The sequence below is a fragment of the Leuciscus leuciscus genome (genome assembly GCF_965113295.1).
Source record: "Leuciscus leuciscus genome assembly, chromosome: 3".
In the NCBI taxonomy this organism is placed as follows: Eukaryota; Metazoa; Chordata; class Actinopteri; order Cypriniformes; family Leuciscidae; genus Leuciscus; species Leuciscus leuciscus.
Window position 1 is genome coordinate 55,789,883 of NC_138727.1, and position 15,127 is coordinate 55,805,009.

The 15,127-nt window shown below is 37.2% G+C and overlaps 1 protein-coding gene across 2 annotated transcripts in view; it reads right to left on the reverse strand.

Annotated features, from left to right (window-relative positions):
• The window catches only part of LOC309493885 (uncharacterized protein), a 159,179-nt gene extending 145,349 nt beyond the window's left edge, over window positions 1-13,830 (reverse strand). The window contains exons 1-2 of one of the 2 annotated variants that reach the window (XM_082163165.1): window positions 972-1,153; window positions 790-828 (exon numbers count right to left, since the gene is read on the reverse strand). In XM_082163165.1, coding sequence (XP_082019291.1) covers window positions 790-828; window positions 972-990 — 58 coding nt within the window. In that variant the 5' untranslated portion in view covers window positions 991-1,153. Of the gene's footprint in view, window positions 1-789; window positions 829-971; window positions 1,154-13,761 lie in introns of those variants that run through there. The other variant, XM_082163166.1, reaches the window with a different exon arrangement.
• Window positions 13,831-15,127: the final 1,297 nt, after the last annotated feature.

Sequence of the window (15,127 nt, forward strand, 5' to 3'; positions counted from 1 at the left end):
GTGGCAATCATTTTGAAAAATAATAGCTCGCAGCAACATATGGAAAAAAAGAACTGAACTAGTTCATTTTTTGGAACTGAGAACTTTAGTTCAAAATTTTGAAGTTTGAACTATGAACTGAACTAGTTCATTTTAAAATTTGTGAACTGAACTTTGAACTAGTTCATGTAGAAAGTGAACTTTCCCAACACTGGAAACAATGATATCGACAGTGATACGCATGCGCGGGATACTATACTTCCTGAACAAGCGCGCACCCGAGTCCGTGTTGCTTGCACATTAACGCGAACCGCGCCACAGTTCGGGAGCAACCGAGCTCAGACCACCTCCTCCAGGTAGTCTCGGGTTCGGTACTCTAGTGCGCACCCGGGTCCGATGACAGCGTTCACATTAGCGATTTTTCATGCAAACCGTGCCCCGGTCCGCACTAAACTGCCAGTGTGAAAGCGCCCTAAATGTCTTTCCAGTTGATTTCACATTAAGCTGTGGTTGAAGTCAGTTGTGGTTCTTTTGTTTCTCTTTTCTTCAGTGATTCTTCTAGTTATCATCAGGTGTCTTCAATAATCAAACAATCATCACTCAATTAATCACTTAATTATCTCATTAACTCTAACACTGCTTCAGTGTTTCTTTGAACACTGCTGGAGTTTCCCTTATGAACACTGAGCGATGGTAATTCAACACCGAGGAATTCACTGTGTGAAGTGACATGAAGGATAAACCAGATCTGATTCACTGGTCTTTACATCAACATACAGACACAAAGCAAAAAATACTGTTTAGACTTACACAGCATAACAGAGATGAGAGGATGAGTTTTTATAAAACCTGAAATATGAAGAAAAAGTCAATAAAAACAACTGAAATTGTATTGGATTGAGTCTGAGAAAACTATATTCATCATGTGTTCACAGTTCATAAGGTTTTTGGGGCGATGAGAGCCAACCTTTAAACACAAGAAGAATACTCACCTTTATGAAAGGAAGCCATTGTCAGTTTATTTCTGTTTATCCACAAACCAGTTCAGAGGACGAGTTTCTTTTACAGATAGAGAATAAACAAATTATCCATTACATTGACACATGACTTAAAAAAAGCCGTTTTCTTTTTGTTTCAAACACACATGTAAAACATTCCACAGCATTTGATTTTGGATCAGAGTTCAAATTGAGACTTTTAAAACCGTTATTGTCAAGCACAATGCAATAAAGGAAGAAACAACTTGATCAATTTCTCATAGTTTATGAGGTGGCTATTGGCTAATTCGTACGAATGACCAACCCCTGACCCCACCCCTAAACCTACCCCTCACTGGGGTTTAGACAAGTCAGTGGTCCAATTAAATAATGCTCTGTTGTTTTCCTAGAAATTAAGAATCTAAAGTGCTCTGGAGTTATTCATTAAGTTTTATCCTTAAAAAAAGTGACCTGACCTTTTATCCTGACCTGGGGCCAGAGGTGGAAAGTCCAGGGGTCAGAAAGTAAAAGTCCTGCCACACTCACACAACTCACACAGCAAAAACTCCAGTGTTAAATGAACTCTCCTGGGAGTTTATTTGGCTCCAGACTCAAGAGTGTTAAAGTTAATGAGATAATTAAGTGATTGATTGAGTGATGATTGAGCATTATTGAAGACACCTGATGTTAACAAGCAGAATCACCAAAGGAGAAAATCTCCTTTTTTTAAAGTTGCCATTATGGTGATCAGTGTTGACTTTAGTTGGGCTCTAGAGTCTAGACCAGTGGTTCCCAAACCTGTCCTGCCGGCACCCCAACACTGCACGTTTTCTTTGTCTCCCTAATCAAACACACCTGATTCAACTCATCAGCTCATTATCACATGGGTTAATGAGCTGATGAGTTGAATCAGGTGTGTTTGATTAGGGGGACAAAGAAAATGTGCTGTGTTGGGGTGCCGGCAGTAGTGATGGGATTTATGGCTCTTTGAGGGGATCCGGATCTTGGCGATCCGTTCCTTTCAAAGAGCCGTTCAAAAGAACGGCTCTTTTGGCTCTTTTTAAATATTTAGTCAGTTTTAAGAAGCCAGCTTGGGGGCATCTCAGTTTATCCTGGAAATAATCACTGGGAGGAATTATGAGGTGAGATTTGTAGTCAAATAATTCAAACTCAGATATCACACACCAATATCTGAGTTTGAATTATTCTGAAATATTGATTATTACCTCATTTGTCGTGTGTGGACTATATTCCATAGGGTTGCACAACATCCCTCTGCTTAGACAGTGACATCACTATTTTGGATTTACCTTTAGTACAAAGTGTGTGTATGTGTAAAGCTACGTTGACTTATGTTATTCACACAATACCTAACGACCCGCTATTACTGACGTTGGCACTGAGACAGAGAGGCACTCGCACGTGTTTTTTATTTTTATTTTTTAAACTGGAGTAAGCATGTGACGGCAGCGTGCACAAGTCATGGCTCCGCTCCTACCCAATGACAGAGGCACGCAGGGTTTTTTCCACTGGAGTACTCACGTGAAGGATGCGTGCACAACTATCATCATGCTGTTCGGCCAACGCATTCTCATCCCAAGTCGTCATATACTGACGCTTTTGACGTTTCGTCTACATCGAACGCACATGGCACCCTTTAGCGTCAATATGAGACGCAGATAGACTATCTGCGTCTCATATTGACGCTAAAGGGTGCCATGTGCGTCCCCTATAACTGTTCTGTATCGCGGAGGAGCTAATTTGTGTGCATCTGTGTGAAACACGCATAGGAAAAAAAGAACGACAGAAAGAACGGCTCCCCTCCAGCCGCGACTCGGCTCCCATCGTTCATGTTTATGAGCCGTTCAAAAGAATCGGTTCGTTCGCGAACGTCACAACTCTAGCCGGCAGGACTGGTTTGGGAACCACTGGTCTAGACCCTTAAACTAATAACATTAGATTTTGGTTGGCTGTTGTATCTGAGTTATAACTCTCAGATGAGAAAAGATAAAAGGTGAACAGGTTGTGTTGGTTATATTTAAATATAATCATCATTTGACCTGAAGTCATTTAGAGCCTAATCTCTGACTTAAATGTATATTGTTGATTACAGCATCACAGTGATTCTACAGAATAAAATCTAGATTTTTCAATATAATCCAAATGATTTCTTAAAAGTTGTTCTGATATATATATATAAAAAAAAAATAAAAAACTTTCAGGCACAGACAGACATCAAGAATCAGTGTATGAATCTCAACAATGGTGACAAACAGAATTTTCAATTGGGAAAAGAAAATTACTAAGACAATTCAGATCCTAATCAATTAACCCTTTCACACGTAAATTTAAAATATTCTGGCTGACCCCCCAGCGTGAGTTTTTCAAGGCGACCGTTATTTAGAATGTGTCACTTTATGGTTTCCATGGTGACGCGTCATTGCTTGTCACGTGACACACGTGCAGCAACAACAGAGCTGAATGAATGATGATCTGCTTTTATGTCATTTTTCCTTTTTTATTCAAAATATTCACAAATTTGTTAGATATGGCATGAAATATCTGATATTCCGGTTGTCAAATATATGCAAGTGGAAGTGTTTTGTTGTTTAAACACATTTATAACGATCGCGTTAGTTCAGCTGTACACAGTAAATTCCACAGTGTTAAATCAACACTGCTCAGAGCAAATATGGTCCCACTCTACAGAGTGTTAAAGTAACACTAAAGCGGTGTTAAAGTTAATGAGATAATTAAGTGATTAATTTAGTGATGATTGAACATTATTGAAGACACCTGCAGTTAACAAGCAGAATCACTGAAGGAGAAAAGCACAAATTGTAAGCCACCGTTATGGTGATGGGTGTTTGCTTTAGTTGGGCTCTTGACCCTTATATGTTTACTTTAGAGTTAGTTTGGCTGTTGTATCTGAGTTATAACTGCCAGATGAACAAAGAAAAAAAAAGTCATCTGATGGTGTTGGTTATATTATGAAATTCATCATTTGAACTTGATCACTGAACTCATTATGATCCTTATTTCTGACTTCGATTTATGTTGTTGGTTACAAAATAACTGTGAATCTGCATAAATATCCAGAATTTTTTATATAATATAAAGGATTTCTTAAAAGTTGTTTAAAACAAAAAAATCTTTCCTTTAGGCACACACAGACCTCAAGATTCAGTCTATGCATCACAACAATGGTGACGAGCAGAATATTCAATTAGGGAAAGTAAATTAAATAGACAATTCAGATCATAATTTATTCATACCGCAATGCATGATGGGAGCCATTAATGAGTTGTGATTGGTGGCAGCCACTGCAACATGCTTTATTATTGTCACCATTGTTGAGATTCACAGGCTGATTATTGATGTCTGTGTTTCTAAATAAATTAATTTGAAAGTGTTTTGATCAGAACAATGTTTATGAAATATTTTGGATTATAAGTAAAGTATTGATAATCATATGCTGTTAAAATCACAAAGCTGCTGGTAACAAGATAAACCAAACTATCTCAATAAGTTTCATTTTTCAGATCACAGAATGATTATGTCAAAACATAACCAACACTATCAGATCACACTTTTACTTTGATCATTTGACTGTTATACATCAATAACAGCAGACAAACAACAGTAAAATTTAAAGTAAACAAATAAGGGTCAAGAGCCCAACTAAAGCAAACACCCATCACCATAATGGTAACTTACAATTTATGATTTTCTCCTTCAGTGATTCTGCTTGTTAACATCAGGTGTCTTCAATAATGCTCAATCATCACTAAATTAATCACTTAATTATCTCATTAACTTTAACACCGCTTTAGTGTTACTTTAACACTCTGTAGAGTGGGACCATATTTGCTCTGAGCAGTGTTGATTTAACACTGTGGAATTTACTGTGTATGCGCGATGGGCGCCGTCATCTTAGTTTGTGCCGCAGACGCGCAGTTCAGAGAATCGGATCTGTTGGATTTACAACACGTTAATTCATCCACTTCTCCCGAAATACATACAAGTAAGTGGCAGGTGAACTGGGAGAAGAATAGAGTAAACTTTAAAGTTACTTACACAATGTGTATCTGATATGAATAAAACTAATTAATGGAAAGGATTATTATTGCCTCTTCCTTTGACATCAGTGTGTATTTTACGAACTCTAATGTATTGTTTTTTTAGTACTTATATGTCTGGAACCTAAAATAAACATTATGTGGTTGAAAACACTGAAAAGTTGTGATTTATGACAGCTCTGAGCGCGCCCGTCTCTGGCTCAGCGCCAGCCAACGTGCGAAAGCACATTTGAATTTAGCAGTTGATCACGTCATGCACTGACCGTTCTAATCACACCGGTGTGATCTTACGCTCCAGGGACCAGCCTAGACTGATCACACCGGTGTGATCGTACGTGCGAAAGGGTTAATACCGCAATGCATGATGGGAGCCATGAATGAGTTTTGATTGGTGGCACCCAGAATGCACTGCAACATGCTTTATTATTGTCACCATTGTTGAGAATCACAGGCTGATTATTGATGTCTGTGTGTCTACATTAAAGTTCTTTGATCAGAACTAGTGGTGGAAAGTTTGATTCTTTTCAGAGACTCGTTCATTTTCAGTTCGTTCACCAAAATGATTCGTTCAGACTCGTTCACTGATTCGTTCAGTGATAATTTCTTCATATTAGATATATACTGCAGCAGGTGGCGAAAAAGAGTGTATTTTATGTTATGTTTTAATGAACGTATTTACTTGTTACAAAAAAAAAAGTGATTTGGCTTTGTTAAAATGTGTCCCTTATTTACTAAATTAATAACATAAGTCTAAATAAGTGGTTCAGATGACCAAACCAAGGTTTTCTTGCATAATATTAACATTTTAATTATTTAGTCAGACATACACATTCATAAATCTGGGATTATATTAAACGTTGATGTTCTGTATGTTGAATATGAATATAAACAATTATATGTGCACACCTATAACTGCGCTTTGAATGAGATTAAATCACATGCTAAATGACCGATCTACCCCAGTCTCATTCACGAACGAAAGTACCAGTTCAATTCGTTCACGAACGAGATCTCTCCCTCTCGTTCAGACTCGAAACAGAGCGATCTCAGCAGTGATAGGCAAATTCGTTCAGTAGATCCAACCAAATACATGCCCCTTCACAGCCCGAACTGAAATGCTATTTGCTGACGTTATGAGACCTATAATACTGTCATATTTTTTGGGTTTGTTTTAGTTTTTAGAGAAGTGCATACATGAATAAAACGTAATGAATTCATTTTGATAATACAAAATGAACACAAGTAGTCAAGTAAATTGTTCAAAGTGCAAAATACCACAAAACTAAGACTAAAACACACAACCAAAATATAAGAAAAGCAGGTAACGAGAAGTGTAAATTTAAATCAAGTAAACAGTCAAGTGCGCCCCCCTTAACTCAAACCAAGTAAAAAATGACGATGTTAATTTGTCTTTGTTATATTTAACCAATATATTGCGTTATTAACCTGTTTTCATTACAATGGTAAAGTGTAAATTTGATTATTTGATGCAACCATGCTAACTACACAAACCTAGCTCTATCGGTTCGCCATCATTATCGTTCAAACAACTGGTTATTTTCGTTCATGAACGACATACCAGTTCGTTCAACTCGTACACAAACGATAAGATCTCTCTCTCGTTCAGACCTATGGTTCAGACTCAAAAGCAACTCGGTCAGTCAGTGAAGGGCGTATTCGTTCACTACATCCAACAAATCACATGCTCCGTCACATCTCATACTCGAAGGCTATTGGCTCGAGGTTCATTCTTTGACAGGTTGAAAACACCGGTTCACTGAGCTGCGCATGCGCTGCTAATAGCGCCGCGCTGCTGTGGAGGGAGGGATTTCAGTGAACGAGAAATATGAGTCAATTGATTACGTGAACGAGAACGATTCGTTCACCTAAAGGATTCGTTCAAAAAGAACGATTCGTTCACGAACGTAACATCACTAATCAGAACAACTTTTAAGAAATCTTTTTTATTATATTGAAAATGCTGAAACTAGTATACTGTATAATCCGAGGCTGCTGTAATCAACAAGGTAAACCTGACTCTTTAAATGAGATTTGTGATTCAGGTCAAATGATGATTATGTCAAAACATAACCAACACAACCAACTCTTCATCTGAGAGTTATAACTCAGATACAACAGACAAACAAAATCCAACGTTATTAGTTTCAAGGTCATGAGCCCAACTAAAGCAAACACTGATCACCATAATGGCAACTTTAAAAAAATTGATTTTCTCCTTTGGTGATTCTGCTTGTTATCATCAGGTGTCTTCAATAATGCTCAATCATCACTCAATCAATCACTTAATTAGCTCATTAACTTTAACACTCTTGAGTCTGGAGCCAAATAAACTCCCAGGAGAGTTAATTTAACACTTGAGATTTTGCTGCTTGAGTTCATGGGTGGAATAAACATATGGCAGGACTTTTACTTTCTGACCCCTGGACTTTCCACCTCTGCCTGGGGCCTCATTTATAAAACTTTGCGTAGGATTTGCGTCAGAAGTGGCGTTCGGATGAAACATAGGATGTGCGTACGCACAGAAATATTCGGATTTATAAATCCGTGCGCACGCACATCCTACGAAGTTTTCCCTTAATAAATCACAATCAATTCTAAATGTAGCGCAGCTTTTGCAGCTTCATGTCACGCCCATAGTTGCCCATAAATAGTCCGTGAAACACCCACAAGTTAATATTCATCGATTGCGAAATCATGGCAAACACAGAGAGGAAAACCAAGAAACGTAACTTCACTCAATGTGAAGCAGAAATTATCGTTGGCGAGGTGGAAAAGAGGAGTAAAATGTTGTTTGGAGGGCACAGTGTGGGCATTACTAATGCCAAAAAGGCACTTGAGTGGCAAAAGGTTGCAGACGCCGTTAATGCTGCAGCACAACCTCGGACCGTGGCCGAAATAAAAAAGAAATGGTCGGACATCAAAGTTGATGCAAAAAAAGCGTGAAGCATTGTGATGGCATCATGGCATTTTATTACCATCCATTTGATTGCATCTGACAAGCTACAGATTTGTTATGAGGATGAATTGCATAACATGCCAATATTATTGCAGAACATATTTCACTTTTCTTTTTGCAAATATGTGTTAATTTGCATTTCTGTTGTAATCTTAGTTTGATTTTGTTTTTTTTTACACTGCAGATCGATCAAACGGGTGTTCGTGTAGGCTGTTAATTGTAAGACTTGCTTTGTGAAGTCTTCATGTTATTTATGAGAGGCAGTATTGCCATTTCTTTTACACAACGGTCCACAGTTTCACACACTTTCACGTGTTTCTTCCATCTGCCGACGGTGTCGCCATTTCTCATTTCACCCGTTTTTGTGCGTACGCCTGGGTCAGAGTTTGCGTGAAGGACCGCACATTTTCCCGTCAAGTTTGCTTTTTATAAATACCAATTATTGCGTAGAGAGCAGCGTACACCTTCTTTTGTGCGTATGCAGAGGTGGAGATTCCAGGGGTCAGAAAGTAAAAGTCCTGCCATATATTTATTCCACCCATGAACTCACACAGCAAAAACTCTAGTGTTAAATGAACTCTCCTGGGAGTTTATTTGGCTCCAGACTCAAGAGTGTTAAAGTTAACGAGCTAATTAAGTGATTGATTGAGTGATGATTGACCATTATTGAAGACACCTGATGTTAACAAGCAGAATCACTGAAGGAGAAAAATCACAATTTTAGACACCGTTATGGAGATTAGTGTTCGATTTAGTTGGCCAGTTGACCTTCAAATGATTATCTTTAGATTTTGTTTGGCTATTGATCTGAGTTATTACAGCCAGATGATCAAAAAGAAAAGGTGATCAGGTGGTGTTGGTTATATTTGAACATAATCACAATTTGATCTGAATCACTGAACTCAATCAGAGCCTAATCTCTGACTTAAATGTATATCGGTCATTACAACATCACAGTAATTCTACAGATTAAGTTCCAGATTTTTCAATATAATTCAAATTATTTCTTAAAAGTTGTTCTGATAAAGAAAAAAAATCTTTCTTTAAGGCACACACAGACATCAAGATTCAGTGCATGAATCTCAACAATGGTGGCAAAAATAATATTCAATTAGGAAAACAAGACAATTCAGATTATAATTTATTCATACCGCAATGCATGATGGGAGCCATGGATGAGTTTTGATTGGTGGCACCCAGAATGCACTGCAACATGCTTTATTATTGTCACCATTGTTGAGATTCATACACTGAATCTTGATGTCTGTGTGTGCCTTAAAGAAAGATTTTCTTTTTCTTTATCAGAACAACTTTTAAGAAATAATTTGAATTATATTGAAAAATCTGGAACTTAATCTGTAGAATTACTGTGATGTTGTAATGACCGATATACATTTAAGTCAGAGATTAGGCTCTAATTGAGTTCAGTGATTCAGATCAAATTATGATTATGTTCAAATATAACCAACACCACCTGATCACCTATTCTTTTTGATCATCTGACTGTATTAACTCAGATCAATAGCCAAACAAAATCTAAAGATAATCATTTGAAGGTCAACTGCCCAACTAAATCGAACACTAATCTCCATAACGGTGTCTAAAATTGTGATTTTTCTCCTTCAGTGATTCTGCTTGTTAACATCAGGTGTCTTCAATAATGGTCAATCATCACTCAATCAATCACTTAATTAGCTCCTTAACTTTAACACTCTTGAGTCTGGAGCCAAATAAACTCCCAGGAGAGTTCATTTAACACTGGAGTTTTTGCTGTGTGAGTTCATGGGTGGAATAAATATATGGCAGGACTTTTACTTTCTGACCCCTGGAATCTCCACCTCTGTGCGTATGCAACGTTTATAAATGAGGCCCCAGGTCAAAGCCCAAATGACTCAACTATAACCAGAGGTGGAAAATCCAGGTTCAGAAAGTAAAAGTCCTCCTCAGTATTTTGTTCCAATCACCTGGATTTGCTAATTCAGCAGGAGAATGAACTAATTAGTAAAATCAGCTGGAGTTTTTGCTGTGTATGCTGGTAAATCACGTCCAGAGGTGGAAAGGGTCAGAAAGTAAAAGTCCTGCCATATGTTTATTCCACCCATGAACTCACACAGCAAAAACTCCAGTGTTAAATGAACTCTCCTGGGAGTTTATTTGGCTCCAGACTCAAGAGTGTTAAAGTTAATGAGATAATTTAGTGATTGATTGAGTGATGATTGATCATTATTGAAGACACCTGATGTTAACAAGCAGAATCACTGAAGGAGAAAATCTCTTTTTGTTTAAGTTGCCATTATGGTGATCAGTGTTGGCTTTAGTTGGGCTCTAGACCCTTAAACTAATAATTTTGAAATTTGTTTGGCTGTTATCTGAGTTATAACTCTCAGATGAGCAAAGAGAAAAGTTGATCAGGTGGTGCTGGTTATGTTTAGACATAATCATCATTTGACCTGAATCACAAAATTCATTTAGAGAGTCAGGTTCACCTTGTTGATTACAGCAGCCTGTGAGTCTACAGAATACTTTCAGAATTTTCAACATAATCAAAAAGATTTCTTAAAAGTTGTTCTGATCAAAGGACTTTGAAAAAGTATTTTATTTGGACACACAGACATCAAGAATCAGCCTGTGATTCTTAACAATGGTAACAATAATAAAGCATGTTGCAGTGCATTCTGGGTGCCACCAAATACTCCCATCATGCATTGCGGTATGAATAAATTATGATCTGAATTGTCTTAGTAATTTCCTTGTCCTAATTGAATATTCTTGTTGTCACCATTGTTGAGATTCATACACTGATTATTGATGTCTGTGTGTGCCTGAAAGAAAGCTTTTTTTAAAAAAATTTTTTTATCTGAACAATTTGTAAGAAATCGTTTGGATTATATTGATTATATCGGTCGGTCGGTCTCTCTCTCTCTCTCTCTCTCTCTCTCTCTCTCTCACGCAGGTTGCACCTCCCTAATTGAACGTGTCGAGAATGTGCCCCGTGGTTAGTCAACCTGGAACTGCGCGTCTTTCAAAAAAGAGGAAGAGACGTGGATCCGGCAGAGAGAGAAAGGGGACTGTTGTTCATTCATAGCGCTGTTGTTGAAACTGTTGTTGTGTTGTTGGAAAGAGAAATATCTCCGTGCAGTGACTTAGCCCTCTGGGCGCCACGGTCGAGTTTACTCGACAAGATGCGGCACTGAATAAAACGGCCGATTTTGTCAAATAGGGTGTCAAATTTCGTTCGACCTCCCCTCCACTAGTTGGCAGACATGTCATACTTTATCCCCGACTCAAAAAAAAGTCATGCTTCTATACACAATATTCGAGCTAGAGCGCATTGAATCAGTGCGAACAAAAGCGGAGCTAGTGTGCGAGTGAGCCATTTTATCAGAGCAATATTGTCAACGTCAGCGAGTATTTGCATTAGATTATTATTATTATTATTATTATTATCTAATGGCATCAATAAAGCTTACCCGCAATGAAGTGTTGGGTCTTCTATTCGCGGACCCTGATTCTGAAGGGGAATAACGTTATCTGCCTTCAGAAAATGACGGTGACTCTGAAAGTGAAAGTATAGCCCTACACCAAGCACAAACGGTGAATCCTTTGCCCAATATAACGTTAGATGGTCATTTGCCCAATGTCAGTGGTGGGAACAATGTTTCCCGGGGTCGGAGTGTTCATCGCGAAGTTAGCAGGCGTGTTAGTGTTGTGGGGAACGAGGCGGCCGCGGGAGATTTTTACCGCGCTAGCCATGGTGACCGTGTGCCTCTCCGCAATCGCGGCGACAGTATTGTGGTGGAGACTTTGTCTAATGCCACTGGGTATGTTAGACGAGGTCGAAGTATTCATAGGACAGTTAGGGGGCAACGTGGAGGCAGGGTGGGGAGTCGCAATGACAATGACAGTAGTCCGAGCTGTGCACACTCGGCGCGCGCGCGAGGCAGATCTGGCCGCGCCCGCGCTGCTGCTCGTAGCAGGAGAAGAGGCGATGTGACACGGGGCAGAGGGGCTATTATGCATAGTCTATCGCAAGACCACACCATGAAACACTACAAGAAATGTCACCTGGATGAATAGGGAGTCATTATCTCTACAGCAAAAGCCCTGCAACAATTGTTTTTGTCTGCCATTTATTACACTGTTGATTTACTATCTATTTCCCTGACCATTTAGTAGTGTACAATATGTGTTCTTTTTTGTGTGTTCATGTCCTTGTGATGTGTGCGTCTTTGTCAGCTAAAAAACAAAAAAACAACCAAATAAACATCAACAAAAACCATAAAAATTCTATAGTCCAAGATGACCGCCACCATATGACGTCATAATATGCAAATTAGATGGGAAAATGTAATCCCTACATAAACTTTGGGTCATCCTTAATATTTCTCTAATTTACAGAAAGTCTCTATCTTTCATCACTTTTAAGATATAGCCTTTTGAAATTAAGATGTCAAAATCGAACGTTTTAGGAAAAAACCTCTGGCGCCTAAAGGGTTAAATACTGTGTTATTTATTGTCCTTTTACTTTATCCCCGTTTGTTGTTCTTTTCCTATTTTTTTTAAGCATTCTGTGAACGTTTTTTCTTTTAACACTCAACGTGTCTGAGTGTTTCGTTCCTTATTATAATTATAGTAAATGTCACTACTTCAGCACAGAAGCCGTAGGGGTTGGGGTGCCACTTTTGCTTTATTGTGAACATACGTTTTCTCCAGTTTTTTGGCTAGTAAGGGAATCAGTTCAGTCTGGATTTTTTTTTCCTTTTTCTTTGATAGGATAATACGTTTTCTCTAAAAAAAGGTAGATTGAATTGTGTTTGTTATTTTGGCTTTCTCAACCCTGAAGTTAATTTGCTTCTTTTTGATGTCTTGTGCTGCTGTTTTCCAATTTGAACAACTTGTTTCAAAGTAATAAAAGAGAAAGAAACAAGAAGTCAGTTGTATCAGAAGTTATTTATGTTATTCTCCTGGACCCTAAACCTGGAACGTAACAGTTATAACTCAGATACAGCAGCCAAACAAAATCTAAAGTTAAACATTTAAAGGTCAACTGCCCAACTAAAGCTAACACTGATCACCATAACGGTGTCTTAAAAAATGCAATAATCACTCAATGAATCACTTAATTAGCTCATTAACTTTAACACTCTTGAGTGTTAATTTAACACTCATATTTTAACACTTTAACACTCTTGAGTGTGGAGCCATATAAACTCCCAGGAGAGTTCATTTAACACTGGAGTTTTTGCTGTGTGGAAATAAATAAGATTTGTTCTATTTATTTAAGATTTAATTAAGATCGTGTTGTACATGAAGCAAGATTGATTTGTAAATGTTTCAATGTCGATTCGATTTAAAATAAGTGATTTTATTTTAATGTCCATCTTGAAATATTCTTTTTAATTGAAATTATTTCAAAGTGCAAATCTGATGAAAAACATTTTAAATATCAATTTTGATTCAATGTTGGTCTGTTATCAGCGTTTTAAAAAAGTGCCTCATAGTCCAACACAACTCTCCATAATGGAGACCAGAATACTGTGTCGACCATGTTAAAAGCAGAGCATTAATCTAATAGCAGCAAAACTTTCACTGAATTTTAAATTTGCTTTCACTGAATTTCTCCCATAAATACTGTGAAATATGTATTCTACAGTTTCACAAAAAGCTATTAATGACAAAACTGCAAAAACGTGTAGATTGATAGAAACACTAAAGCATTTAATTCTCATTTAAGTAAAGAGAGACTTACCTGGTATGAGTTTCTTCACCCAACTAGACTGACTACACAGAAATATGTGTCAGAAGATTATATGACCGTTATCTGTTCATCCAATGAGGAAAAAAACAAAACAGATTTTGTCAACCCTTCCTGATAACATTCAAATTAACATTCAAATTTAGACGAATTAATGAATACAATGAATACAAAGATCACATTTCTAAAAACATGGTACATTTGCTTTAAAGGAGATTCAAAAATTACTATTTACTATGAAATGACTATGTTTTTTTCTCTATCCTTAGACCTTTATATCATCTTAGACCTTCATATTTGCCATAATGCATATTTTCGAAGTTGTGCTCAAAAAGTGGGTTTTGCAAAGACGACCACAGCTTCATATTCATCTTCAATGTTTAAAGCCAAAGTTTGACCAAAGTGACCAAAATCATCATCAAACTTCTCTGGTTTTCAACTTACTGTCTTGTAAAGGATGTACAAACAATGTTCAGCATATTCCTGAAATTATGTAAATAGTGTTCGACGAAAGCACAGTGTTAAAAGCCACAGTTTGTGTATGTGAGGGCTGTGTGTTATTCTAGACTGAATGCAAATGAATCTTCCTCGGAGCTGCTGAAAAATAAGGACAATTAGTTGCTTTGTTGTGTATTTGTTGCTTTTTTGACCCTGTTGAATCAACTTAGCTGAACAAATAAATGGTTAAATAATAATAGTAATACACTGTAAAAATGAATACGCTATATCTACACAGCAAAAACTCCAGTGTTAAATTAACACTCCTGGGAGTACATATGAGACCACACTTGTAGAGTGTAAAGTGTTAAAATATGAGTGTTAAATTAACACTCAAGAGTGTTAAAGTTAATAAGATAATTAAGTGATTAATTTAGTGATGATTGATCATTACTGAAGACACCTGATGTTAACAAGCAGAATCACTGAAGGAGAAAATCACAAATTGTAAGCCACCGTTATGGTGATTATTGTTTGCTTTAGTTGGGCTCTTGACCTTTACATGTTTACTTTAAATTTTGCTTGTCTGCTGTTATTAATTTATAACAGTCAGATGAACAAAGGAAAAATGTGATCTGATGGTGTTGGTTATGTTTTGACATAATCATGTTGTGATCTGAAAAACTAAACTTATTGAGATAGTTTGGATTTGTTAATTACAACAACTCTGTGATTCTACAGCATATGATTTTCAGTATTTTTCATGTAATCCAAAATATTTAATAAACATTGTTCTGATCAAAAGACTTTCAAATTAAATAATTTATTTAGACACACTGACATCAATAATCAGCCTGTGAATCTCAACAATGGTGACAATAATAAAGCATGTTGCAGTGGCTGCCACCAATCACAACTCATT